Source organism: Caenorhabditis remanei, chromosome V, assembly GCF_010183535.1.
Source record: "Caenorhabditis remanei strain PX506 chromosome V, whole genome shotgun sequence".
In the NCBI taxonomy this organism is placed as follows: Eukaryota; Metazoa; Nematoda; class Chromadorea; order Rhabditida; family Rhabditidae; genus Caenorhabditis; species Caenorhabditis remanei.
In genome coordinates this window covers 2,304,899-2,331,125 of record NC_071332.1, presented here as the reverse complement: position 1 = coordinate 2,331,125, position 26,227 = coordinate 2,304,899, and the positions used below count along the sequence as shown (strand labels likewise).

Below are 26,227 nucleotides of genomic sequence, written 5' to 3'. Positions count from 1 at the left end.
TTTTAAACCGTAATCCAACTGAGCCGTGTTATCTTTTATCTTCAACCACCCCCGTCTTGCTCAATGCTCAAAAAAGAAATGTATACATCATGCGTATCTCTGCGCAAAAAATTTACATGGCAGGTGCAAAATTAGTAAAGCCAATCAGTTTTCGCGGCGCGCAAGCTATTTTCCTTCAACGCACGAAGGTTAATGTATGTACCCCATATACTATCTCATGCATGTTACAACTTCAGCATTTTTTTTCTCTCCTCGTTCGTTTTTGCCGTCGCCGCCGTAAACAAAGACATCAAGGGCGCCCCCTCTAAGCACACCGACAGTTTACAATTTTTGTTGCGCTTCGCCCTTGCGACCTTGATTCAGTCTTGCGGCAAGATTTGTAGAAGAACCTATTTAGTATTGTTTGTTGGTATATTGGTTGCGTTGTTACTTGTTTAAATCATCTTTGCTGACAAAAAACAGTTTTCCATTTTCAGCCAGACTTTTCCTTAAGCCTTGTTGACCTATGATTTGGTTCAATCTTTATGATTTTGTATTTTTCAACTTTCTTGTATTAACCATTCCTACTTCTATTTCAAACGACTCTAGAATTTGGCCCATTATACACTCGTGGACGTAGATTCCGAATCTCATACTTGCAAACCGGGCCGAAACGGGCCCACCCGAGCCGGCTCGTAACTCGCTTCAAACGCAATATTATGAGCTGAAAAATATACCAAAGTGTAGATCTCGACGAGTTCTATGTCCGTGTCCTACTACGGGCCGAATGGCTTTTTGTTAATGTGCCGCGGGCCGGGCTAGCAAGCTTTTTTGGCCATTTTCGCGTTTTTTGGCACTTTTTCCCGGCCCGCGGTACATTAACGAATAGCCATCCGGCCCGTATTATATCGTGACATGAAACTCCCCGAAATCTACATTTTGGAATACTTTTCAGCTCATAATATTGCGTTTGAAGCGAGTTACGAGCCGGCCCAAGTATGCCGAATCTGAAATAAAATTTCGCTAAATCCTTCTGTTAGCCGAGTTACCCGTCATACGTCGTTAGCCGAGTTACCCGTCATACGTCGAAAAAATGGGAGCTATGTTTGGGTAGAAATTTCGGTAATAGCTTAAACCGTAGGAAAAGTTTGAAGGGTTATAACTCGGCTCACAGAAGGATTTAGCAGAATTTTGTTTTAGATTCGGAATCTACGTACTCGGAAGTATCAGGGAGCAAATTCTTGAGTTGTTTGAAAAAAGACTTGCCTACTTGTAAGGTAAGCCCAACTAATATAACTTGCATAGTTTTTTTCCTTTTGTTAGTTGAAAACTTTCCTGTATTAACCGTCTACGACTGTGTTAAGCTTGAAGTTTTCAAAACACGGTTTTTTTTCAATAAGATTGCGACATTACTTTAAATTCTGATTCAATAAACAGCTTTGTAATTGACAACATTTCTGTAGTAGCGCTTTTAAGAAAGTTACAGCTCGCTGAAACCGGAAACCCAAAACTACTTTTCCTTACTACGTTTTCATAAAGATTTATACCTTCTTAAAGTGCAACACATAAGAATTTTGCATAGTCACATTAATTTGTCATGGTCTAACACGTACACTTCCAAATCTTATGATACGAAAAAGTGCAACCCCTAATCACGCATCTTTCCCGTATGAACGTCTCCCTGGAGAGGTATAAGTCATTGTGCACTTATACTCGTATTATACGTTTTCTTATTCCAATTCTTTATATTCTTTTCCAGCTATGACCTCCCCTACCAAAGAAGGCTCCCCGAGCTCCGACCCCCTCGAAGACGATTTTCTCATTGCGCTCATCGACTCGGTCCAGCGTAACCCGTGCGTGTACAATCGCTATGATCCGTTGCACAAAGTCACCGATTACAAGCATGAGATATGGAAGATGATCAGTATTGAAATTGGGTATGATGGGCAGCCGGTGGAGTTGGAGAGGAAGTGGAAACACATGAGGGATAAGTATGTTCGGTTGAGGAAGCAGGATAAGCAGAAGGCGCCAATCAAGGACACTAATAAGTGGTACAACTATTATCAAAAAATGTCATTCTTGGATCCTTACGTCGAGCATCGTAACCGTAAGCGTCAGAAGGATCGAGATAGCTCTCCAGATATGATTGATGAAGATGCACTGTTCATGGACGAGATCAAGAACATGGGAAAAATTTTTGTAAAACAAGGAAATAAGTCGCCTTCTTCAAGCACCTCATCCTCTGGAAACACTCACGGCAGGAATTTGGATTCTCCTGTGGAGGAGATGGAGGTGGAGATTCCAAAGAGATTGGCGCATCCGTATGATAAGATGTTCGATGAGGCGCAGTTTAAGATTTCTGAGGAGGTTGTGAAGGTGTGGACTCCTTTTTTGTAGTTCACTATATTTTGATAGCTCTGATGGGTTTTGAGATATGCGGAGTGGAAGTTCCGAGACAGAGAATAAAAGACTAACTTTGAACTGGTGTGACGGCGTTATCTTTACTCCAACCTACACAATTTTTATATTTTCGTGTAGATCATGACTCAAGCTTTATTTTTGTAGTGGACAACTTTTTGATTCCTCTTTACGCTATTGAGATATGCGTCTTTAAAAATAACGCAATGAGGAGAGACGTAGAGAAGGCTTGCCTTTAAAGAGGCACATCTCAAACGCTAGTGGGGCTATCAAAAAATTGTCAACTACAAAAATGTAGCTCTATTCTTTAGCTATTCAATGGTATTAAAACTTTTTTGAATTTCTTAGTTTTTGACTCGGAAACATAGTGTTAAAGTTGGCCAATTTTTCCAATTTTCGCCAAAGTTTTCAGACTATCCCACTCCTTCCCCCATCAAACGGAAACGCCGCCCCTAAACTCACTCAACACATCGAAATGCCAAGATCCCGTAAACGCAAACCGATCCCAATCAAAATTCCATCTGAAAGCCCATCACCACCAGAGAAAAAGATGAAGGAGAGTATCCTGGAAGAGATGTTGAAAGAGCACAATGAAGATCAGGTTGGTTTTATTTTTTCGATTCTAAATAAGGTTAAAAATATAGAAAATGTCTTATTTGTAAGTTTTTTAGTTGAGAGCTTTTTGATAGATGCTATAGTTTTTGAGATATGAGCTTGATGGGAGGCTAGAACTCGTTGTGGGGAAAATGAAATGTCAATAAGCCACGTAACATAAGCCACGCCATTATCCAAGTTTTTGTTTGAGAGTTCTGAAATTACATTTGTTGTGTAGATCAAATCTAGTTCTACATTTTTGTAGTTGACAATTTTTTGATAGCTATTCACACTTTCGAGATACGCGTCTTTCCTCTAGGGGAGACGCAGAGAAATGAGAGTGTCCCACTTCTCTGCGTCCTCTCTCTTTTTCACTCAACACCTTCAAACTTTGAAGGCGCGTAACTCTGCAACCTACAAAGTTATCAAAATCTTGTCAACTACAAAGTTATAGACCTAGTTTTCCTCTATCTCCCCATATGTTTTTTCCAGGTCTCCTTCTTCATCCGCACCATCTCCCAAGCCCTGTCTAACATGGACCACAAACAGTTTGCAACTGCTCGTCTGGAAATCTCGAAAGTGTTGTATAATATTGAATTGGACAGAGTCAAAATGGCAAATCTCGTTCCTTCATGTAAATAATTTCTTTAATTCGGAAATTTTGTGATCTCTTTTTCCTTCTTTAGATTCTCTCTTCCTTATCCGGTTCTCTCTTTATTAATAATTTAAAAAAAACAATAAAATAAATTCAAATCTCCTCAAAATCCTCGTCATCCTCATCGTCATTGTCCTCATCATCCCATGGCTCCGCATTATGCTTTCCCTTCTTCTTCTTCGACTTCTTCTTCTTTTTCCTCCCATTCTTTGGTTTCGCGAAACAGAAGACTTGTCTGTTATAAGCCACCGCAATCATAAGACAACAAGTAAGCACCAGGTTGACAAAGACGATGAATGAGATAATATCGTCGTTTTCCGTGTAGTTTAGAGTCGAGATTGGGAGCATTGTGGTGGTAGAAGGGAGAGTGGGTCTGGCGGGCTTTGGAGGTGTAGAATTTCCAGTAAAATTCAGAGTTGTCAATGGCGGAGTAGAGCCAGAGGAATTGGTGACGAGAACAGAAGAGAGGAGAGATGAGGTGACATTGACACTGAAAGTTTTGAGTTTAAGTTTGACGCTTTACTTTTGTAGTTGACAACTTTTTGATAGCTATTCTAGATCTTGATATAAACGTCCTTTCGCAGAGATTTTTGACAAAAATTGAAAATATGGCCAACTTTGACACTACGTTTCAAGGTCAAAAACTAAGAAATTCTAATAATTTTCAATATCACTGATTAGCTCAAAAATAGGGTTACATTTTTGTAGTTGACAACTTTTTGATAGCTCTTCACCCTACTGAGATACGCGCCCTTGAAAGACAGATACCTGGAGATAGTCAGGAGAGAGACGCAGAGAAGCGCGCGCATCTCGTTTCTCTGCGTCTCTCCCCTTATCTCGACATCTTCAATCCATTGTATCTCAAAAGCGTGAAAAGCTATCAAAAAGTTGTCAACTAACAAAATGAGTGAAATTTTATGAGGATTATTTTTGTAGTTGACAACTTTTTAATAGCGATTATAGGTCTTGAGATACGCGCGTTCAAAGTTGATGGCAAGAGAGAGAGGAAGGGAGAGCGCAGAGAAGCTAGGATGTCTGACTTCTCTGCGTCTCTCCGGTTCACCAAAACTCACATCACACTAGAAATTGTTGAACCATCGGTTGATGAAGCGTCTGTTGTTGAACTTGGTATTGGTGTAGTCGTCATTTTGAAGGAATAGTTTTTCTGGATTCAAAATTCACAATTTGCATACCAGAGGCTAGTGTTCTAGGGTGCTGGTTCATAAGGTTTATAAGGTTGTAGTGAAATTTTTTGAGAAGAAAAATAATGCACACGTATTTATTGGAAGTTTGCAAAACAAAAATTCACAAAAAAAAATCAGTTCGCTTGTTGCCCAAATCCAGCCTCCCTCTTTTCATAGTATCCATAAGCTGATCCATATCCATAAGCACCACCATAATATCCATTGTATGCTCCATATCCTCCATAGTAAGATGGATAGTAAGAGGAAGCGTATCCGTAGTATTGAGCAGATGTCTCAATTGAGCACATGATCACTGCGAGGACGACACAGACAAGGCTGGAAATAAGGGATTTGAGTTGGATTTTCAGGCAGAAAAGGAAAAAAAACTTACAATTTGGCGTTCATTTTTATGACGGGGTAGTCGGTAAAGTTCTGGGTTTACGCTGCACTTTTATACCCTGCCGTTCTATTTGCTCATAGTTTTTTTTCGGGAGGTTTACCCATATGTCAAAAGGGTAACTGGTATGAGTTGGCCGATCATCGAACACCAAATCTTTGATACAGTAGTAGGGGGACACTGAAATAAATATGTAGTTTGGTGACAGTCTCTTTGCTTAAAATAACTTTTTTTGTTTGAATGAAGAGTATCTAGGGCGGTTTACAATGAATATTACCAAATGTTACCTCAATGATGACTTGTAACGGCTATGAACGTTATGAACCAGGTGGAGCAAATTAGGTTTGCAACTTCATTCTTGATACACGATACTCGATACTTGAAATCCCGAAATTATTGCCAATTTTGAAGCTTCACGTTCTTTGTCCGAGCTAACTCTCTATTCAAAATACTAGACATCTCCATGTTGTTGAAAAAACTAGACTAAGTTTGAGTATTTATCTGTTTGAAAATAGTCAGGACCATTAGTGTTCTTGTTTTGAAAATGCGTTCCAGTCACTTTTTTGGGTCGTGGGAACTTTGAAACATGAGTGAGGTGCATTGTTCAGATAAAAAATCCCAGTAAAACAATATTTTTTATTTCCTTTATCTTCTTTCATAGTTTACACCTATACAAGTGATTTTTCCTAACCCTTGATCTCTATTTCTCGCTATCTTATTTCTATGAACAAAAAGTTACAACATTGTGTTTGAGATGTGCCAATGACTTTTTCTCACTCCTTCTTTCATGTGCTCTTTTCGCTATCTTCTTTTAGTTTTATTCGTTTCTTAATTGTAAACATCTTGATTGAATTCCACAAACATTCGCACATTTTTCCAAAAGACTCTAGTTTTATCAGTGATTTTTGGTTCCTGATAAAAATATCATTTTAAAACGACTATAATACTTTTTTATAACAATTTTTACAAAGACAATAAAAGTGGTTTCTCATTTCTTATCGTAACTACATTGAATGTTTTCTGCGAGTATTCATTTGTGTAAACAGTTATATCTTTCCGAAGATCACAATATTCCAGTTTTCTATGAACAGTTCTGAAAGTACAAAAATGTCACTAACGATGAGATAACTTATAGGGTTCTTTTGTTTAACACTCTGTCTATACTTTTTTGATATTTTTATATCCACATTTTTCAGAAGCGCTATGGACTTATTCACCGCAGAGTATCCCAGTTCTTGGAACGATCCCAAAGTGAAAAAATGGGAAGCAATGGCCCGCAATCTTCAGCAAATGATGTATTTGCAGTTTGCAGGCGCCCAGTTCCATGATATAACAGCTTTATCGGAGGAAGCACGTATCACAAAAGTATGTTATGCGATTAATGGACCACCAACACAAGGCGCGAAGAATCTGGAGAGTGCATATTCCACGGAGCAGAGAAATTTCGGAAAGATTTGTTTCGATAAGATTAAAGAAGTCTGGCGGCAATCACCTGAAAGTCGAAGAGATAGAAAAAGAATCAAACTTGGATTCGTGTTTGTTTACTGCAAAGAAGGAGAAAAGGAATATCAAGTAATAAATAAAACAATAAATTTTCTGAATGTCTCTGAAGTTTTCAGGTCCCTTTGTTTCGACTTCTCTGGGATGCAAATACTGGTTCCTCCCGCTTCATCGACACATCGCTACGTGTGTACACGGATGCCGAGGACTGGAAAGCCAATAACCGTATGCCTATGATGAAGTACTGCTTCCCGGCGAACCTTTATTATACATGTGATAAATCCAGCGGAGCTTACAATTTCGATCCAAAGCAAGAAGTTGCAGTAGGATTTGACACCTCTCCGGCATGTAACTTTTTATCCAGAGTGTTCAGTATCACCGATCAAGTCAACACCGCTGTCGGTGTGTCTGTTGCGATCACTGCTTTAATTTCGGCTTCCATATTAAATGGACCTGTGCTTCTCAGTATTTGTGTAGTAACAGCAAGCTGGGGAGTTGGAAGAGCAATCTATAGATTGGCTGATAAAAAATTGCGAGGCGAAAACATGGATGATCTGGAAAGTAAACTTCTTATATTGTCCATTATTTCTTCTCCTTTGAATTTTCTTAACGCATTCGTCGGAGCAAAACTTGCAGCTGGAGCCGCGGGAGGAAGGATTTTCACACATTTTCAAAGGGAACTTGCAACTTTGCTGATATGGACCACTATCGGAGTGGACTCGTTCTCTTTGGTGTTCAGTATGGTTTATCTGATTGAAAAAGCTGACAACAAACAATTAACAACCCTTGATTGTTTGCTATTCTCAATGAGCGCTCTTTTCTTTGGAAATATGGTTATCCAGCCGAAAACTGCAGAGGCCATTATAATGAAGGCCCAACAGCAAAAAATTGGAGAAGTGGCAAGACAAATGACAGATGCGGAAGCAAAGGCTGCCTTTAAAAAATACCTTGAACACAACAAAAGCAAAGGAAATATCCAGGAGGGTTCCAATGTTGTGAAAGACCTAATCAAGATGGAAGACCCCAACGCATTTTTTAAGTCAGTTAAAAACTTCCCCGAGGTTGAGATTGGGTTTGTTTAATGTTTGATTTTGAAAAAAAAACAATATTTTTTTCAGAGCGGCGTATGCTGAAACGGTTCGATCGGAGACAGCAAAGGTGCAGAAACCGGGGAAGCTTAAGGCATGTCTGGGTGGAAAAGATTATAGAGATCACCAATATCTAGGAGAGTTGAACGAACAACAAATAGGACGCTTGAATCCAGTAAGGAGCTTTATATAGATGTCAATGAATCATTTTTCGAAGTTTCAGGTGTTTGGAGGCACAGCCAAGTATGATGAGAACATTGTCAATTTCTCTTCGCGAGTCGCTAGTGAACTTAAAATGAAAAACAACCCTGATGGCTATATGTCTATAGTAGAAATGGTGGTGGCTAAGACCAAACGTAAGAAATTAAATTTATATGTTTATTATGAAACTACGGCTTGATTTCAGAGGATAACAACTTTGTGCGAACTGGAAATGCTAGAGACTTTGCTGCTGGTATCCAGAGAGATTTAGCCAAAGTGCAACGAATTGGAAGCCAGAAAGAACTCAAGTTTGCTGATCCGTATAAGGCATTGTACCATTATAGGAAGCATGGAGAGCAATTTATGAAAAAGTGCACTCCGGAATTCTACTTGGGAGAACTGCCAGGACAAATTAAAAGTCGAGGAAAACTAGCAGACGCTTGTCGCATTACTTCAAACTTGAAGGTTGGTCAAAATCATCAAATAACTAAATATTAAAGAAACTATCTTCAGAATGGTGGAACAGAAGTTTACATTCGCAAAACATATTTTCGTGATGACGATGCTATGCTAGTGGTAATTGAAAAGGAACATATGAAGACCGTGAGCACAATGTTCCATAAGCCGAAATGCTGGGAAGAATATACGCAACGTTTCCAAGAAGTCAATACTTCAACTCTCAAAGCCAACTTTGCGAAACTCGCAGTTGCTACCGGGTTCGACGCAGTTCAGTTGCAGAATAGATGCAGCACTTTGTTCTTCCAAAGAAACAATCTCACTCAGAGCGATCCAAACTATGCCAAGTACCAGAAAATGGTTGGGATACTCGTTCAAGATTTAGCAAATTGTCTGATCCATGACAGTCAGTAATTAGTGTTAATTGTTTTTGTATTACTACAGAATTCATATAAATTGATCATATTTTCTTAAAATACACACGTATTTATTGCAATACCACCTGGCAGTTTATAAACAAGAGCTCGTAAAATTTACAAAAAATCAGTTCGTTTGGTGTCCTTGCCCAAATCCAGCCTCCCTCTTTCCATAGTATCCATAAGCTGATCCATATCCATAAGCACCACCATAATATCCATTGTATGCTCCATATCCTCCATAGTAAGATGGATAGTAAGAGGAAGCGTATCCGTAGTATTGAGCAGATGTCTCAATTGAGCACATGATCACGGCGAGGACGACACAGAGAAGGCTGGAAATAAGTGATTTGAGTTGGATTTTCAGGGAGAAAAGAAAAAAAACTTACAATTTGGAGTTCATTTTTAGGACGGGGTATAGTTCTTGGGTTAGGCGGCGCTTTTATACTTTTATACCCTGCCGTTCTATTTGCTCATAGTTTTTTTTTCAGGAGGTTTACTCTAAATGTGTCAAAAGGGTAACTGGTATGAGTTGGTCGATCATCGAACACCAAAACTTTGATTCTCTCAGTTCAAAAAGTATGACACAGAAATATCAGCACTCTGTGCGAAGGAAATTCTGCTAAAAATCGCGGAGGAAGCGCGACAGTCTATAATGACTAAAGTTAAAACGTTATTTGGGGTTCATCCAAATATAAATATACCAGTTTGACACATTTAGCCGCCATTCATTTGTGCAAAGTTTCCGAAAAAAACTATGAGCAAATAGAACGGCGGAGATTATAAAATCGACCATTTTTCCAAGAATTCACTCATTCTTCTACTAATTTCCTTGAAAATGAACGCCAAATTGTAAGTTTCTTTTTTTTCCCTGAAAATTCAACCCCAATTACTTATTTCCAGCCTTATCTGTGTCGTCCTCGCCGTGATCATGTGCTCAATTGAGACATCTGCTCAATACTACGGATACGCTTCCTCTTACTATCCATCTTACTATGGAGGATATGGAGCATACAATGGATATTATGGTGGTGCTTATGGATATGGATCAGCTTATGGATACTATGGAAAGAGGGAGGCTGGATTTGGACAAGAACACCAAGCGAATTGATTTTTTGTAAACTTTTCGAGCTCCTCTTTGTAAACTGCCAAACGGTCTTCTAATAAATATGTGTGCATTTTATCTCCTATTAATTATTAGTCTAGAGCCAAGAGGTCCCTAAAAATCCTGAAATGTTTCAACCTACATAACATGAGATACTGTTGAGATAGTTCGCTCGACCGATAAGTAGGATTATGGTAAAATCGCAGATGTTGGGATATCAAGAAAACTTGTGAGGTGTCCTTAGACACTCATTCAGCTACCGGCAAGATTCGATTCAAAGAAAATTCAAAGACCTTGTGTACTTTCAAAAAAGAAAAGAAATAATGATTTCATTCTAATTTTTAGGGTCTACTCAAGCAGACCTTTTACAGACCACGGAACTCAAATCATGTTAATTATACACTGATTATTCTATTCTGTTTTGGTGCCGGAACCGAAAATTTAAATTTAAAGTTAATGTCCTCAAAATATGTAACAGAGCAAATTTACATTTCACCAGTTTAAAAACGGTACGCTTCTTCTCATCTTGTCAGATAGGAGGTAATAAGACAGTGGTATCCGTGACCTATTATTTCCGGAAAACAACATTTAGATATATTTGGATACCTCATGTGTAGGTACAGATTAAATATCATCGATATATTGCTTCTAGGCTTATTAAAAACTTAATGAATAACAGGTAAAATGCACACGTATTTATTGGAATACCACCTGGCAGTTTATAAACAAGAGCTCGTAAAATTTACAAAAAATCAGTTCGTTTGGTGTCCTTGCCCAAATCCAGCCTCCCTCTTTCCATAGTATCCATAAGCTGATCCATATCCATAAGCACCACCATAATATCCATTGTATGCTCCATATCCTCCATAGTAAGATGGATAGTAAGAGGAAGCGTATCCGTAGTATTGAGCAGATGTCTCAATTGAACACATGATCACGGCGAGGACGACACAGAGGAGGCTGGAAATAAGGGGGATTGTGTTATTTGAGGGCAGAAGGAAAAAAAAAAAAACTTACAATTTGGCGTTCATTTTTAGGACGGGGTAGTCAGTAAAGTTCTGTGGTGAGGCGGCGGTTTTATACCCTGCCGTTCTATTTGCTTATAATTTTTTTTTGCTACGGGAGGTTTACCTAGGCTAAATGTGTCAAAATGGTAACTGGTATGATCATCGAACACCAAAACTTTGATTCTCTCAGAAGAAAGAGAGGAGGGGCGCAGAGAAACGAGAGTGCCTGACTATCTTCGTCTCGTCTCTCTCTCTCTTTATCTTTCCAGGAAGATCAAATCCATTAGATTCTCCTCAAAAATCCAGTCGAGTGTTCCCTATGAAAGATGGTATCGTTCCCAGAAAAAATTCTCGCAATTCTAACAAATTTTTAAAAAGAATGAAGAGACCAATCCACTATTCTATTCAATTCTTCCATATGGCTGCTAAATTAAAAATATTTGCATTCCTACTCTTTCTAATCCTACTCATTTCTATATTTTTCTTTTTTAAAAGAAGAAACAACCGGGTACCCGTTAAGCTAGAAGGATTTATCCATTCCGCATATTACTATGAAAAATCAAAGTCGTAAGTTATTAAATATTAATTATAAATCACCAGATTCTTCTAGACTTGGCAGCCAAGCTATTGCTATCGTACTTACAGTACCCCTGACATTTGAGACCCCCACTATCCAGTTGATTGGTACTGGGGTGTCTAATGATACAGAGTTTATCGACGCTACTTCAATTTTTGAACCCGAAGAAAATCATACAGAATTCTCAACAGCAATAATTAAAGGGAACCTGAAAACTCTTAAAACCATGGAGAAACTTGAAATCGTGGGTGGTATTGAGGTGAGCTTAGTTCAGTAAGTGCGCCCTATTGCTAAATTTCAGATCCCCCTCAAAATGCCCGTCTCCCAGCAATACCCTGTTGTCTTTTGCATCGCGCCAAGTTCCCAAGATTCCACCCTCAACTGGCCAGATCTAATATTCCAAATCCATGTATCTCGTTACTATGGAGCACATTTGCATTTCTATCTCACCAACGTTTCCAGTCCAATTTACGATTTTCTGAAAATATATCAAAGTCAAAAATACATCACTTTGCAACCGTGGCTGAAAACCTCTAACTCTACGGATGGTGCAGTCTACACGGACTGTCTGCTACAGTACAAAGATGCGACGGATTATATAGGGTTTATGGGTCCCAATGAGATTTTGATACCATCTGGAGCGTCTTCATATTATGAGGAATTTATGAGAGAGTTTGGAGGGAACGATGAGATTAGTAGCCTGAAGTATGAGCAGTATTTGTTGGAGGCGGAGAGGGGTAAGTGAGGAGAAGAGTAGGAATGTTTTATTATTGTTGTGTATAACAAGAAAAGGTCTACATTTTTGTAGTTGACCATTTTTTGACAGCTTTTTTAGTTTTTGAGATATGCGTCTTTAATCATAAATACTCGGGGCACATAGTGAAGGGAGGGCGCAGAGCAACGAGGGTTTTTAACTGTCTGCGTCACTCTATATGCTTCAGAATTGTATTGGTTTTGTAGATCAAGAAAAGGTCTACATTTTTGTAGTTGACCATTTTTTGATAGCAATTCTAGGTTTCGAGTTATGAGTCTTTGAACATGAGTGACGGACAGCGAGAAAGTAAAAAGGGAGAGGGCCGAGAGAAAGAAGGGTGTCTGACTGTCTGTGTCTCTTCCACCGTTAAAAATGTGTATTGCTTGTGTAGACCAAGACTAGGGCTTTATTTTTGTAGTTGAAAGTTTTTTGATAGCAATTCTAGGTTTTAAGATATGCGCCTTTAAAAGTGAGTGTCAGATAGCGAGTGTCATCCTCTCCCTCCTTACCCAAGCCACACTAAAACCGTCATATCTCAAAATCCTAAATAGCTATCAAAAAATTTCTAACTACAAAAATGTAACCCTATTTTTGATCTACCAGCTAATACTACTGAAAATCCTCCCAATTGCTTTTCTTTCAGAAGACTCCTGGACCCAATTCAGCATCGAGAACACCATTAAAAGTGGTCATTTCGAAAAGGCAAATTGCACCGGGAGGCTTGTAGTCCGATCGAAAATTTTCAATTCAACAGGCGCTCGATTTTCAGTTAATGTGAATGGAAGGGGACCCGGCCATAGGGTAACCAAGCGAGTGCACAATGGAATTTTTCGATTGGAAAATCAAAAAATTGATAAAATGCTGATCCAAAATTTCGGTATCCCCAAAGCAATCCGTCGAGATATTCCATTGCTAAGAATAGATCAAATCGCCGAGGTTGAGAAGGATTGGGAGAGGTATGTGGTGTAGAGCAAACTGTAAGCTCCGCCTCTTTTTCAGAATCCGAAACTCGTCATCTGAAGTCTTCACACGTCTTCAAGCTTTTGCAAGTTGCTCACCAAAAAATCCGGACAAATACCCGGAATGTTTGGGTTCCCAAGGTACTAAATGTCTAAGGGCCTCGGCGACCCTTTCTAATAATACTTCACTTAATTATGCTATAGAAAAACCTGAATTAATTGAATATTCTTGTTGAAAAAATGTGCTTTCCTAACCGATTATTTATTAAAATTCCAAATAAATGAAGAGTCTAGAAACCAGCAAATGTTTGCATTAAAAGAAAAAATCGAAAATTGCCAAATAAAATACTCATAGAAAAGGGAAGGGGGTGATGTGGTGCATGTAGGTGTTTGTTGGAAAAAAGCGAATTTTGGGGGTATATGAGATGAATACTGTACGATAGGACACTTTTTACATTTTACAAATTGCTCAGATTCTCTTCTTTGCGGAAACCATGAACATGCCATTGATCTCATAGAGAACACATCCACGATCCGCCTCCTCCACGTAGAATCCAGCCTTGGCCAACGCGTCCAACATGACTTCTTTGGTGATGTAGAGGCACGTGAATTTGCGGCCTCCAAAACTACACCAGGTCTCCTCGAAGACTCCTCCGTAGATCATGTAGCCGCCTGGCTTGACGGCGGCGCCGGTGTTCTTGATGGCTGAATAGTACTCGGCGAGGGTGTTGCAGCAGTACTCGACGCAGAAGATGGTGACGAGCGCCTGTAGCTTTGTTAATATTATATTGGTTGCGTAGATCAAGAATAGGTCTTCATTTTTGTAGTTGGAAGTTTTTTGATAGCAATTCACGTTTTTGAGATATGCGGCTTCAAAGATTGGAAAGATGAAAGAGAGACGCAGAGAAGACAGCCGCTCTCGTTTCTCTGCGTCTCTCCACCTCCCTCCCTTTCTCGCGCGCTTACAACCCTAACTTTGACGGCGTGTATCTAAAAAGTGGGCGGAGCTATCCAAAAACTTCCAACTACAAAAATGTAGAGCTATTCTTGAGCAATACAGTGCACCTTCGAAGATTGGTAGCAAGAGAAAGAGAGACGCAGAGAAAACAGACACCCTCGCTTCTCTGCGTCTCCTCGTGTAAAGAATTTTTGTTCCAACTGCAAAAATGCAGCCCTAGCTAAGATCTACATTGTAATTTTGAAAAAAAAAGTGAGTTTTCTTGAATTAGGGAAGCTGAACTCACATCAAACTGGCCGAAAATCTCTTTGGGGCAGTCGACAGATGGGTTCTGGAAGACGTCGCAGTGGTAGATGTCCATGATCTGGAAATATTTTTTGGTTGAAAAAACCGGGGTGCATTTTTGGTGGTCATCCTTGTCTAGCTCACCAAAAATTGTGTATTCATATTTCTTATTCGATCATCTTATTCTTCTAAACCTACCTTATCCCGAGTCGCTGGCTCCACCTTTGGCAGGAGATCCCAACTCTGTCCCTCTCTCGTCAAAATCATTCTCAACGGGATAGTCCAGTCGAACTTGCTCTCGTTGTTCACCCATCTACACAACTCATCGCGGTTTTGTGGCAAATAATCGGCCAGATGGATCTGGAACATATGTCGAGTGTGTAACTTGATATCTCTCATCGCCTTACCTCATTCGCAATCTCCCGAAAGCACGCGGCCACGTGGATTGTCGGGCCTGCGCCGAAATCCAACATCTTGTCGACTTTCCCCAAACGGGCGACGATATTCGGGAGGAATGTGAGCACCATCTGCATCGCCGGATCATCGACTTTTGTGTAGAAGTCCTCGAGATAGGCGTTCGTCGAGAACTCGGTGAAAAATGTGGTACGGTCGAGCAGCTTCTCGCCATTCAACTCGCGAACCACCTCGGTTGGAATGTTTTGAATGAGTGGGGAGGAGGACTCGTCGGTAGAATTGGTGGTCTGAATGTGGAAGGGTATACTATTACACTGGGAAATGAGTTTTGTTGATGTGGTACCTGGGTTTCGATGTTCACCGTCATTGTTTATTGGGGTAGAGACTTTGAAAGTGTTTCTGAAAATAACTAAATGATATCATGTGATAAAATGTTTTGAAGAATGGAATCGATCGTTTAAAATTGGTTCAAATCGGTTCAGATCGTTTAAAATTGGTTAAAATCGGCTAAGATCGGCTGAAATCGGTTGAGATTGGCTAGGATTGGTTAAAATCGGCTTCTCAATAATATTTTATAATGGTTGGAAAGCTGACGTCATGGGAATTCTGAATCTGTAATCAAAATTTGTGTGGGACCAAATTTGACGGAGATACACAGCTTCAAACTGAAAACCGCCTAACTCAGTGGAATTTGCAACCAGATTCAGAATCCGCACGACGTCAGCTATCCGACTATATACTTTTACATAAAACTGGCACAACTAAAAAGCCGAAGTCGTGAGAATTCAGAATCTGTATTCAAAATTTGTGTGGGATCAAATTTGACGGAGATATACAGCTTCGAAATTTTTAGTTATATTAAATGAACATGTTCTGGCAAAACGTATTATAACTCCGTTCCTTTGGAAGCTACAAAAAACTTGAAAATATATTCTGAATCCTTGTGACGTGAGCTATCGATTCATATATAGGTACATTTACAAAGCTAGCGGCCTCAACTATTCTTGTATGATAGCGTGAATTGGGAAGGACTACCCAGAAAGTCAACTATGATCAGGAAATTTGACTTTTTCTCAGCGCCTAGAATAGATACCCTAGCTCAACTCCTACCAATAAGTTTCTATTTCGAAATGAAAGAATGAAAACCTAGACAGCACCAATCGAAAACAAATTGTGCTCTGTCGATCCCACTAAACTACTCCGAGGCTTCCCCGCCGAGGCGACTAATCGGCGAATGGGCGTTGCAGTGACAGAGAGAGATAGAGACGAGAATCTTATACCCATCGAGCATTTTTTGCTCACACACTCTTTCTAACGACTCTCGCGGAGCTCCTGAGCCTGCGCCGATGCGTCACTTGTTGTTTGTGTCTCCCTCTCCCCCGATCTCTGTCGATTTTCTTTTCTCCTCGACTCTATTCCTCGCGATCATTTGTCTTTTCTCTTTCTCCCAAGACGTCACACACACAAAACGGATAAGAACAAAGGTCGGTGTTGAATTTACTGGAAGGACCCCGCCGAGGATGATGAGAGTCATGTGACAACTTTTGTGTTCTAATACTGATGATAGGGGGGATATAGCAACATGGAGAGTAATTTGAGAAGTTGTTGAGTATAGTCGGTGCAAATTCGAAAGGGATATGAAACGTGATAAAGTTAGGTACCTGGAAAGTTGCAACGGACACGTTGGCATGGTGCCAGAGAGTTGTATCAACGTGAAGCTGAAATTGAGGGGATTTCTGAATCAGAGTTGAGCGGAATGTGGTTTTGGAATAGGGGAAGGCGGAAGGCGGAAGGCGGAACCTGGAATATAAAAATTTCAAACCTGTTTATCAGGCTTAAATTTTACAATGAAATGAGTGCCATGAGAACGCTGAAAATGTGAGGATTCAGAATCTGTTATCAAATGTGTAACTCGGCTCGTTTCTGGCTTTCGGAAATTTTGAATACAGATTCTGAATCCCCACGACGTCAGCTTTCCAGCCATGTCAGTTTTAAGTCAAAATACAAATCTAAAGCTGACGTCATGTGGATTCTGATTTTGCTTGCAAAAAATGAGTAACGAAGTTTTCGAAGCTGTGTATCCCCGGCAATTTTGATCCGACACAAATTTTGATTGCAGATTCAGAATCCTCAAGACTTCAGCTTCAAAATCATATTAATTTGTATTTTTTGCATAGACACACCACTTTTTTGTCGGGGCACATTTGTAAATGTTCAGAAACTTCCGTAGAGGGAAACGATTAGGTTGTGGCGTCTAGATTGTTTACTCTCGTTGTGCCGAGATACATCACTTTTTGTCTCGGCTAGGAGATGATCTGAAATTTTGAAAACAGATTCAGAATCCTCACGACTGCAGCTTCTTTTTTAATATATTTTGCAACAAAACTAAAAAAATTTTGACTTTTTCATTTCTTGATTTTAGGAATCTTCAAAACTGACACTTTTGCAACAACTGCAAAAAGTGCTGACCTCACTAAACCCTGTCCCCCCCCTCGTTTCCGCTGTGTTTGTTGATTACCAAGAGGTCCGCAGGAAGAGAACTTATGGGCTTTTTCGAGAAGAAAAGAAGAGAGATAAGCACTTTGGAAAACGAGGACTTTTCGAGAAGATAAGTGATGTGATAAGAGAAGAAACAAACATATCTTGTGCTCCTAATGTGATCTCTCACACAGGACAAGTTGTGAAGAAACATGGGAGGGTGACAAGTAGTGGGGATGTGAAGGACAGCAATGTTTGAGAGTGCGTCACGGCACCATATTCGGTTTAACTGATGCAAAATTTATATAGTTGTGTAGATCAAATCTGGAGCATCACTTTTGTAGTTGGAAATTTTTTGATAGCTATTCACGTTTTGGAGATATGCGCCTTCAAAGGTTGAAGTGAGGAGAGAGAGAGGGAGGGAGGAGACGCAAAGAAGCAAGAGTGTCTGACTTCTCTGCGTCTCTCTGCCGCCCGTTTAAGGTACTCAACTTTAAAAACGAATATCTCAAGACGGTGAATAGCTATCAAAAAACTTTCAACTACAAAAATGAAGTTCTAGATTTGATCTTTCCAAGCATTGTAAATTTGAACATTTTGGCTGCGATATGGATTCAAGAAACACTGTCAAAATCAGACCCTGCAGACAGTGAAGACGCTGAGAAGTCAGACACTCTCGCTTCTCTGCGTCTCCCTCTGTGACACACCAACTTACAACCGCTATATTTTTGTAACCAAAAGAGTTATTAAAAAATGCTCAACAACAAAAACAAAGAGCAAAATCTGTACTAGATTTTTGTGATTGACAACTTTTTGATAGCACTTCCAGATTTGGAGATACACGCTTTCAAAGATAGGCGCCAGGGAGGAGGAGAGGCGCAGAGAAACCAGACGGTCTGACTTCTCTGCGCCCTCTCTCTCTCTCTCTCACTCTCTCCTTTTCCCAGGTCAAACTTTATCTATTCAATGTTTGTCCGATATTTTTAGAACCGCTGATCTAAAAATGAAATAAAAAAGTTGATTATTTGATCTAAGAACTGATGTGACAGTAACCAAACATTTGACCTCTAAACACTATTTTTTCTGGCGGCAAATCAAAAGTAAGTCGTTGATCGTTCAGTGTTGCCCAAGGAACCCTTGGTAAAAAATTCTCATTTGAAAAACCTCTTTTGCTCCAGAAACCCCCCGTCCCTGAACTATGATGCCCCCGGCCTTAGGCCACCGAGCGCTCTCTTTCCACATCTACCCCCGACAATCAGTTTCAGTTTTCGTCTCTCCGCTTCAACTACTTCAAGAAGGAAGAACAAGTAAGCCCCCTCCCCCTCAACTCCTCTACCGGCTCTTTTTTCAGCTGTTCCACCAAAAATGGGTACCACCGACTCGAGCTCCTCGGGGAGCATCGTGATGCTCATCGTCATTCTTCTCGGCATCGCCATCCCCATCATCGTGTTCTGGGTGTTGATTGTGTGGTGCTCTCGTCGTAAGAGAAAGCGAATGGCCGCGTTCAACAAGGCGGCTGCCAACGCCGATCCGGTGGCTGATGACGTGGAAGCTCCGCCTGCTGCTGATGGAGCACCGGCGGCTCGTTCTCCGAATGCGGAGGGTGGAGCAGCACCGACGTCGAAGAAGTCGGAGGTCAAATCCGTGGAAAAGTCTGGAAAATCGGCGAAATCAAAGGAGCAGACTCAAACTGGAGGCGATGAGAAGACCACGTGATGTGTCGACGTGGCAGGAATCGGAAGAAAGCGCTCTACTTGTTTTTTTTAATGAAAATAATATTTTTTAGTAATAAAAGGTTCACGTAAATTTAGGATTGTTTTTAGGGGAAGGACGGAGAAAAGTTTCAATCATTTCTCAATTCTACACCAAACAAAGCTTATAAAAATCTGCAGGTAATGATTTTCCGGGTGCTTAGCTCGACACAGTTCTTACAAGTGCGCTCCACCGAAATGCCCGTCTCTTTTTCTCTGAGTCTCTCAATTTCGCACACTATTTTCTTCGGTTTCGGTAGAGCGCGGTTGTAAGAAGTGTACCTTGATCCATAATCTCTAGGTCGTTAGAGGCGTCGCACGCTTCCTTTTTACTACGTATCGACCTAAACCACACTCAGTGGATACGGAGCGTAAATTTTTTAAATAATTTTTTTTTAATTTCACAATAAAAAAAATCATAAATCAGTTTTAACCGAAAAATTCTTGAAAACTTCAAAAATTGTGGAAAACTATTTATAAAGTCCCACCAAACCCATTGTTAGTGGGTTACGGTAGAAAAGCGATTGGGCGGGAATTCAAATTTTTCGCTCAGTTTTTGAATTTTGGGCTTTTTTTCAAAATTTTCAAAACTTAAACAGCCAAAAATCTGTCTTGAATCGAAAAATTCTTGAAAATTTCAAAAATTAAAAAAAAACAGAGTCTTAGCGGGTTACGGTAGCCGAGCGATTAGGCGGGAATTCAAAATTTTTGCTGAACTTTCAAATTTACAGTTTTTATCGAAAGTTTCACAAAAATAGTATTGCATTTTCAGAACGCGTGCATTCTTTCTGCTGACAGCGATTCCAATGCGTCGCGTATCAGTTATCAGGGGCATTGCGGGTCCGTGATCTCTAGCGTCGCGAGTTTCCTTTTTGCTGCGTAGCGACCCAACCCATACTCTGTCGATACGGAGTTAAAAACAATATCGGATTTCCAGAATATGTCGATTTCCATCTCATCAACTGTCGCCTCAATTCTCGCTTCCTCATCAACTTTGACCCCCAAGGCTCCGGCTCCCGCACCAACACCACCACCCGCACTTCTGAAAATCGCCACCACCCTACCAGCCGCTGTGACCAAAACCATCATAACCTCCACAATCGACGTCCTTCCTGCCACAACAGAATCTGGAAATTCGGGAAGTCTCCTTCGCGAGGGAGCCGGTGTCGCCCTGAATGCGGTGTACGTCGCCATGCTGGTACTCCTCGGGTTGTGTATCCTCTTCTGTATCGTTTCGTCGGCATGCTGGTGTTTTATGAAGCATCGACAGGATAATAAGTTCAATAATTTTACAAGTGAGCCATCGACGCAACATGGAAGACAGGACGGGGAGCAGGAGCCGTAGTGAACTTGTTTTCTTTTAGAGTTGCAAGTTTTAAGCATAAAATTATTCAAAGCTCTATTTATTCGAAAATATTTATTCGAAAAAGAATCGAGTATTGGGGGATGAGAGAGTTAGATTTAACTGACAGTTCCCCAGTTGGATTTCGCATCATTGATTGTCTCGTTATCATCGGCTGGACGCTCAGCCAACTTGGGCTCCGAGGTAACTATAAAATTTTTTGTTTTCTCCACTCAATTCAATATAAACTCACGCTCCGGCATCGGTGGTCCTGGAACCGGTTCCTTACTCGATCCTCCGTTCGCCGGCGCCTTCATCGGAGTCGTTCCTTTACCCATATCCTTTGGCTTCAGCTTCGACGCGTTGTTCGTCTTCTTGCAGCCGGCGAGCATCGAGACGAATAGGGTGGAGAGCAAGAGCAGGGTGGAGAGTTCGATGAGCATTTTACAAATTTTTCGTCTTGTTTGTATCCTGCAGGATTCTGGAGTTGTTGGGAGGATTAGATGCAGGGAGAACTCACACTTTGACGGAATACACGCTACACTGTGAAATGAGGGGATTGTCAAGATGGGGTATAGATAAGGGCAGGGGGTGGGGCAGTTCACGTGGATTTCATTTTCTGATTTATTTTACAAAATTTAATTTTTTCTTTGTAAATGTTCACTGTTCAAATATACTTCCTTCTCATTGTGGGTCGACCAAACTACATATTTTTGAACTATATCAAAGATTTGGTGTTTGATGATCAACCTACTTACCCTTTTGACACATTTAGCCTAGGTAAACTTCCCGGAGCAAAAAAAAAACTATGAGCAAATAGAACGGCAGATGATAAAAGTATAAAACCGCCGCCTCACCACAGAACTTTACCTCCTAAAAATGAACTCCAAATTGTAAGTTTTTTTTCCTTATTGCCTCTTAAATAACCTAATCCCTTTTCCAGCCTTCTCTGTGTGCTCCTCGCCGTGATCATGTGCTCAATTGAGACATCTGCTCAATACTACGGATACGCTTCCTCTTACTATCCATCTTACTATGGTGGATATGGAGCATACAATGGATATTATGGTGGTGCTTATGGATATGGATCCGCTTATGGATACTATGGAAAGAGGGAGGCTGGATTTGGACAGGGACAACAAGCGAATTAAATTTTACCAATGTTTTGTGACAAACTGCCGATTGGTGTTCCAATAAACACGTGTGCATTTCATCATTATGTTTTCAATAAGTCTAGAGCCAAGAGGTCCATTTCAAAGACCCATATCTCAAAATCGCGTACAGCTATCAAAAAGTGGTCAACTACAAAAATGATCTACATAAAATTTAGCACATTTTATTAGTTGGCCATTTCTTCATAACTTATCTAGGTTTCGAGATATGAGGCGTTTACCCCAGAGGAGGGAGAGAGGAGACGCAGACAGCCAGACATTCTCGCTTCTCTGTGTTCTCTTTTTTGACTTTCGTCTGTGTTTAAAGACGCATATCTCAAAGTCTAGAGGAGCAATCAAAAAGTTGTAAACCACAAAAATATAGTTCAAGGTTTGATCTACAGGATATTTTTAATTTTTTATGAATCTGACATTTTCAAGCACCGTAACAAGTTCTCGAAGTTTAGCCTAAAGTTTCTTAAAAATTCTAAAAAAGTGTATGGATGTAATTCAAAAAAAAAAACGAACAAATTTATTCAAAAATCTACAACTCTACTCAAAAACTCCCCCTCCATAGAGGTATCAACCCATTGACCACCAACAAGCAGTAGTGGAAAGTCGGATCTCCCGGTAAACTCCTGAAATTATAAAATGCTTAAAATATGGATATTTCAAATGAAATCACCTTTATTGCCAACCGGATGTATGGGTCATCATCCACCGGAACTTCCTTAAATGGTTTATTGTGACATCTCAAAATTTCAGCGACTCTTTCAGATTCCTTCTCATTTTCAACACTACTAGAGAATAGGAAAATTGAATGAAGCTTGAGTAAATTGTCAAGTTTTTCCAGTCGCTCTGTTTTCAAAGTGGACATTTCAATGCTGTGTTCTTCCTGTCTTATCAGTTTTCTTTTTCGCATATCATCCAGTTTTTTCTTATATTGTTCGTCTTGAATTTTCAGTTTCTCTTGGAATTCTTTATGGATTTGTGCTTCTTCGTCGTCCGAACTTTCCACTATCTGAAAACTAGTATACTAGGTGCCGTTTCTGTAAGGTAAATAGATAAAATCAAGGGCTTCATTTTTGTAGTTGACAACTTTTTGATATCTCTTCAGGTTTTCGAGATACGAGCCTTTAAAGGTTGATAGCTCAGAAACTGAGGGCGAGAGAGGGAGTGCGCAGAGAAACGAGAGCGTCTAACTGTCTGCGTCTCTCCTGTTTCCCATCCTCAACTAAAACTGTTATATCTAGAAAAACCTGAATAGCGTAAGAGGGAGAGAGCGCAGACAGCTAGAGCGTCTCGTTTCTCTCCGTCTCTCTTCCTCTCACCGCCGATCTTCAATGCCGATTTTCAATAGCGTATATCTCGAAAGCTATAAGAGCTATCAAAAAGTTGTCAACTACAAAAATGTAGCCCTGTTTTTAATCTATCAGCTCATCTAAATCTGAAAATTTTCCAACATTCTCTAAGCCTGCAACACCTTCTAAAAGTAAGTCGATCTTCTTCATTTTCAGAAGATTCCGGTAATCAGTATATTCAGCACACCACATATCTCGAAATCTAGCATTGCTATTAAAAAGTGGTCAACTACAATAATGTAGCCCTGTTCTTGATGTATAGCCTGCATGTAAATTCGATGAGAGAAACACAGAGAAACGAGAGCGCCTGGCTTCTCTGTGTCTCTCTCTCTCCGACCGCCATCTTTAGAGGCGCATATCTCAAAAGCGTGAATAGCTATCAAAAAACTTTCAACTACAAAAATGAAGGCTTAGCTCAAATCTACACGATGATGGTAATTTCAAAAATATGTCAGTTTTCTTAAAATAGTTATGGTCTTACTAAAATGTGTAAAAATAAAAATCGAAAACTTACCTCATCTCCATTTCCAGCACCTTCCGATCTTCTCGGCTGAACCAGTTGAGAAAGTCGTTGTTCTTGATTTCTGACATCATTCTAAACTACTTGAAATTATTGTATTTTTCGGTTACACAAGAAAAACCTCTATTTCCTTTCGTGTTCTCTGCATTATGGCGATTTCCGCATACCCTTTTTCCATTTTGAGCCGTCTTTTTTCTTCAAGTTGTTTCTTATGCTCAGCTATTCTTCTTCTGGATGCTTCCTCTTCAGAATCCTCCGAATCCTCAGCGGGCTTTGAGAAGTTTTGCAGTTCTTTGCCGCCATATGTGTCACTATTATTTAAAAGAGTACGCTCTTCAGATGAAACATTTTTGCAGCAACAACAAAATGTCTTGGAGAAACATGGGCACCATGTTCTTAATAGTTCAAAAGTTGGTTGAAACAGAGATAACATGATTGCTACGCTGAAATTTGAGACTTAAACATAAAAGCGAAATTCAGAGTGAAAAAAACTATTTCATAACTGTAAAACTGCCTAAAAATGAAAAAGACTGATAAAAAAATTGAAGTGAAGTCAACAACATTATTGCTAATCGTTAGTTGAAAACTGTCGTCTTACTGGGTAAATAATGACAAGAAAGTTGAGTCAGGAGTGAGAGAGCGCAGAGAAGTCAGACAGTCTAGCTTCTCTGTGTCTCTAGCTTCTAATTTCTAATGTTAAAAGGCGCATATCTCAAAAACAAGTAGAGCTTTCAAAAAGTTGTCAACTACAAAAATATAGCTGTTTTCCAGATCTACCCTATGAATATAACTTCAAAGCAGTGGAAGAAACGCAGACATTGATACACTCACGTTTCTCTGCGCGCTCTCTCTCTCTCTCCCTCTCGCTAATAGGTTCCAACGTTTGAAGGCGCATATCTCAAAAACTATTAAAGCTATCAAAAAGTTGTCAACTACAAAAATGTAGCCCTTTTCTTGAACTACAAAATGTATATATGAAATGTATATATAAATGTAGTGGAAAAAACGGTGAAACCGATAACACATTTCCTTCCTCACTGTTAAATTGGCTAATGAGAAGAGAGAATTAGAGAGGCGGAGACAACCATGATTGCTCATCGTTTTATTTTGGAGGGAATGAGAAGGAAATTTAGACAATTCCTTGTATTATATTTTCAGTTTGGAGCTTGATTGAGCTGAAAAAGTACTTAAAACTTGTCCGATGAGACTAATTTTTGTGTAATTTTATCAAAATTAGCTCTGTTTTTTTTTCAATTTCTGATAGATGAGGGGCAAAGTTTATTTCCAGACACTCTTCCTCATTTTCTGTTGAAAATACATATATTTCATATTTTCCCGAAAAATCACATGACACTTTCACTTCTAATGAAAATTAGGTCGATCGGATTGATCACCTTCTCTTTTCTCATTTATTCTCTCATTTGCATTTTGAAAATGGCGATTTCTTTTATTAACAACATATTTGTAAAAAATGTTGTGTTAGTCGCACTTTTCGTCAACGTCATATGTGTTGGAGCCGCTTTACGTCCAGGTTTGTCTTATTTTTGATTATCAGTGTGCCAAAATGATTAAAGATGTCATAGACCATAAAATGACAAAATTGGTAGATTTGTTAGATTACAAGAGCTCCAGTTTTGTAGCTGACCTTTTTATTAGCACATGTACTTGCAAAACGGGCCGACCCGGGCCGGCTCGTAACTCGCTTCAAACTTAATATTATGAGCTGAAAAATATACCAAAATGTAGATCTCGACGAGTTCTATGTCCGTGACCTACTACAGGCCGGATGGCTATTCGTTAATGTGCCGCGGGCCGGGAAAAGTGCCAAAAAACGCGAAATTGATCAAAAAATCCATTCTAGCCCGGCCCGCGGCATATTAACAAATAGACATCCGGCCCGTAGTGGGCCACGGAGATAGAACTCGTCGAGATCTACATATTGGTATATTTTTCAGCTCATAATATTAAGTTTGAAGCGAGTTACGAGCCGGCCCAGGTCGTTACATTTCGACCCGGTTTGCAAGTATGGTACTTTCGATCAATAACTCGCACAGAATAGTTTAAAACTATAAAAGTAAATCAAAAAATATTTATAAAATATTGTCATCTTGCAGACATCCTTCCTTCTACACCACCTCCCCTTGACATTGACAATGAGCTAGCCAAGATAGCGGATACGTGTCTCAGCGAAACAGATTATGAAGAGCTTTGCGGCAACGTTGTCAGATACATCACCGCGATAGGACTCTCCCACGTGTTGGTACACGAGAGTATTGCCAGCATTGCTCTTTCAGAGTTGCGGGCTCTACTTGGATTCTCACCACTTCATCCTTGGCAAGTATACAATCGAACCAAGCCATCGGAGACTGAGCTGAAGAATGCACCGACTCCAGAAGCATACTATGAGTTGAGAGAGCCACGTAACCAAAGGCGGAGTCTCAACAGCACACACTTGTTTGAGAAAAATGTGGACGCAGGTATTAAGTACTTGGACGAGCACTTCCCAGCGATCCGTAGGATATTTCGGCAGATATTCGAGGAAAAACTCTTAAGGGAAGGAGTGCTGGATAAGAAATTAATTGATCATATGATCAATGTGTATTTTGAAGCTTTGAATAGAGTAGATAAAGCAACTTCAGATATGTTGTGGTATAAATTAAAATGCGATGGTTTTTAG

At 39.9% G+C, this 26,227-nt stretch overlaps 17 protein-coding genes across 17 annotated transcripts; 8 read left to right on the top strand and 9 right to left on the bottom strand.

Annotated features, from left to right (window-relative positions):
• Positions 1–1,740: 1,740 nt before the first annotated feature.
• GCK72_016864 (uncharacterized protein) lies at positions 1,741–3,633 on the top strand (the record flags this gene model as incomplete). The annotated part of the gene is made up of 3 exons (XM_053731740.1): positions 1,741–2,355; positions 2,810–2,998; positions 3,484–3,633. The coding sequence occupies 3 exons, from the start codon at positions 1,741–1,743 to the stop codon at positions 3,631–3,633; spliced, it is 954 nt and encodes a 317-aa protein (XP_053580653.1).
• Positions 3,634–3,739: 106 nt separating this feature from the next.
• Positions 3,740–4,793, bottom strand: GCK72_016863 (uncharacterized protein; the record flags this gene model as incomplete). The annotated part of the gene is made up of 2 exons (XM_003094404.2): positions 3,740–4,136; positions 4,720–4,793. The coding sequence occupies 2 exons, from the start codon at positions 4,791–4,793 to the stop codon at positions 3,740–3,742; spliced, it is 471 nt and encodes a 156-aa protein (XP_003094452.2).
• A 171-nt stretch (positions 4,794–4,964) lies between these two features.
• On the bottom strand, positions 4,965–5,235 carry GCK72_016862 (uncharacterized protein; the record flags this gene model as incomplete). The annotated part of the gene is made up of 2 exons (XM_003094390.2): positions 4,965–5,166; positions 5,222–5,235. The coding sequence occupies 2 exons, from the start codon at positions 5,233–5,235 to the stop codon at positions 4,965–4,967; spliced, it is 216 nt and encodes a 71-aa protein (XP_003094438.2).
• Positions 5,236–6,430: 1,195 nt separating this feature from the next.
• GCK72_016861 (uncharacterized protein) lies at positions 6,431–8,886 on the top strand (the record flags this gene model as incomplete). The annotated part of the gene is made up of 6 exons (XM_003094381.2): positions 6,431–6,799; positions 6,847–7,799; positions 7,846–7,990; positions 8,039–8,171; positions 8,222–8,481; positions 8,530–8,886. The coding sequence occupies 6 exons, from the start codon at positions 6,431–6,433 to the stop codon at positions 8,884–8,886; spliced, it is 2,217 nt and encodes a 738-aa protein (XP_003094429.2).
• A 129-nt stretch (positions 8,887–9,015) lies between these two features.
• Positions 9,016–9,291, bottom strand: GCK72_016860 (uncharacterized protein; the record flags this gene model as incomplete). Its single annotated transcript, XM_003094374.2, has 2 exons — positions 9,016–9,223; positions 9,278–9,291. The coding sequence occupies 2 exons, from the start codon at positions 9,289–9,291 to the stop codon at positions 9,016–9,018; spliced, it is 222 nt and encodes a 73-aa protein (XP_003094422.2).
• A 435-nt stretch (positions 9,292–9,726) lies between these two features.
• Positions 9,727–9,999, top strand: GCK72_016859 (uncharacterized protein; the record flags this gene model as incomplete). The annotated part of the gene is made up of 2 exons (XM_003088369.2): positions 9,727–9,740; positions 9,792–9,999. 2 exons carry the CDS (start codon positions 9,727–9,729, stop codon positions 9,997–9,999), a joined length of 222 nt encoding a protein of 73 aa, XP_003088417.2.
• Positions 10,000–10,745: 746 nt separating this feature from the next.
• GCK72_016858 (uncharacterized protein) lies at positions 10,746–11,024 on the bottom strand (the record flags this gene model as incomplete). Its single annotated transcript, XM_003088368.2, has 2 exons — positions 10,746–10,953; positions 11,011–11,024. 2 exons carry the CDS (start codon positions 11,022–11,024, stop codon positions 10,746–10,748), a joined length of 222 nt encoding a protein of 73 aa, XP_003088416.2.
• Positions 11,025–11,803: 779 nt separating this feature from the next.
• On the top strand, positions 11,804–13,999 carry GCK72_016857 (uncharacterized protein; the record flags this gene model as incomplete). The annotated part of the gene is made up of 5 exons (XM_053731739.1): positions 11,804–11,836; positions 11,879–12,314; positions 13,101–13,287; positions 13,331–13,431; positions 13,764–13,999. 5 exons carry the CDS (start codon positions 11,804–11,806, stop codon positions 13,997–13,999), a joined length of 993 nt encoding a protein of 330 aa, XP_053580652.1.
• On the bottom strand, positions 13,760–15,314 carry GCK72_016856 (uncharacterized protein; the record flags this gene model as incomplete). The annotated part of the gene is made up of 5 exons (XM_003094368.2): positions 13,760–14,056; positions 14,535–14,612; positions 14,732–14,893; positions 14,941–15,234; positions 15,291–15,314. 5 exons carry the CDS (start codon positions 15,312–15,314, stop codon positions 13,760–13,762), a joined length of 855 nt encoding a protein of 284 aa, XP_003094416.1.
• A 3,307-nt stretch (positions 15,315–18,621) lies between these two features.
• On the bottom strand, positions 18,622–19,468 carry GCK72_016854 (uncharacterized protein; the record flags this gene model as incomplete). The annotated part of the gene is made up of 2 exons (XM_053731737.1): positions 18,622–19,079; positions 19,459–19,468. The coding sequence occupies 2 exons, from the start codon at positions 19,466–19,468 to the stop codon at positions 18,622–18,624; spliced, it is 468 nt and encodes a 155-aa protein (XP_053580650.1).
• GCK72_016855 (uncharacterized protein) lies at positions 18,624–19,141 on the top strand (the record flags this gene model as incomplete). The annotated part of the gene is made up of 2 exons (XM_053731738.1): positions 18,624–18,732; positions 18,777–19,141. 2 exons carry the CDS (start codon positions 18,624–18,626, stop codon positions 19,139–19,141), a joined length of 474 nt encoding a protein of 157 aa, XP_053580651.1.
• A 533-nt stretch (positions 19,469–20,001) lies between the features above and the next one.
• On the bottom strand, positions 20,002–20,370 carry GCK72_016853 (uncharacterized protein; the record flags this gene model as incomplete). Its single annotated transcript, XM_053731736.1, has 1 exon — positions 20,002–20,370. The coding sequence occupies one exon, from the start codon at positions 20,368–20,370 to the stop codon at positions 20,002–20,004; it is 369 nt and encodes a 122-aa protein (XP_053580649.1).
• On the top strand, positions 20,117–20,521 carry GCK72_016852 (uncharacterized protein; the record flags this gene model as incomplete). The annotated part of the gene is made up of 1 exon (XM_053731735.1): positions 20,117–20,521. One exon carries the CDS (start codon positions 20,117–20,119, stop codon positions 20,519–20,521), a length of 405 nt encoding a protein of 134 aa, XP_053580648.1.
• A 116-nt stretch (positions 20,522–20,637) lies between these two features.
• On the bottom strand, positions 20,638–20,961 carry GCK72_016851 (uncharacterized protein; the record flags this gene model as incomplete). The annotated part of the gene is made up of 2 exons (XM_003094399.1): positions 20,638–20,726; positions 20,772–20,961. 2 exons carry the CDS (start codon positions 20,959–20,961, stop codon positions 20,638–20,640), a joined length of 279 nt encoding a protein of 92 aa, XP_003094447.1.
• A 436-nt stretch (positions 20,962–21,397) lies between these two features.
• Positions 21,398–21,669, top strand: GCK72_016850 (uncharacterized protein; the record flags this gene model as incomplete). The annotated part of the gene is made up of 2 exons (XM_003094378.2): positions 21,398–21,411; positions 21,462–21,669. The coding sequence occupies 2 exons, from the start codon at positions 21,398–21,400 to the stop codon at positions 21,667–21,669; spliced, it is 222 nt and encodes a 73-aa protein (XP_003094426.2).
• Positions 21,670–22,205: 536 nt separating this feature from the next.
• Positions 22,206–23,983, bottom strand: GCK72_016849 (uncharacterized protein; the record flags this gene model as incomplete). Its single annotated transcript, XM_053731734.1, has 4 exons — positions 22,206–22,307; positions 22,355–22,690; positions 23,545–23,625; positions 23,672–23,983. The coding sequence occupies 4 exons, from the start codon at positions 23,981–23,983 to the stop codon at positions 22,206–22,208; spliced, it is 831 nt and encodes a 276-aa protein (XP_053580647.1).
• Positions 23,984–24,984: 1,001 nt separating this feature from the next.
• GCK72_016848 (uncharacterized protein) lies at positions 24,985–26,227 on the top strand (the record flags this gene model as incomplete). The annotated part of the gene is made up of 2 exons (XM_003094391.2): positions 24,985–25,081; positions 25,665–26,227. The coding sequence occupies 2 exons, from the start codon at positions 24,985–24,987 to the stop codon at positions 26,225–26,227; spliced, it is 660 nt and encodes a 219-aa protein (XP_003094439.2).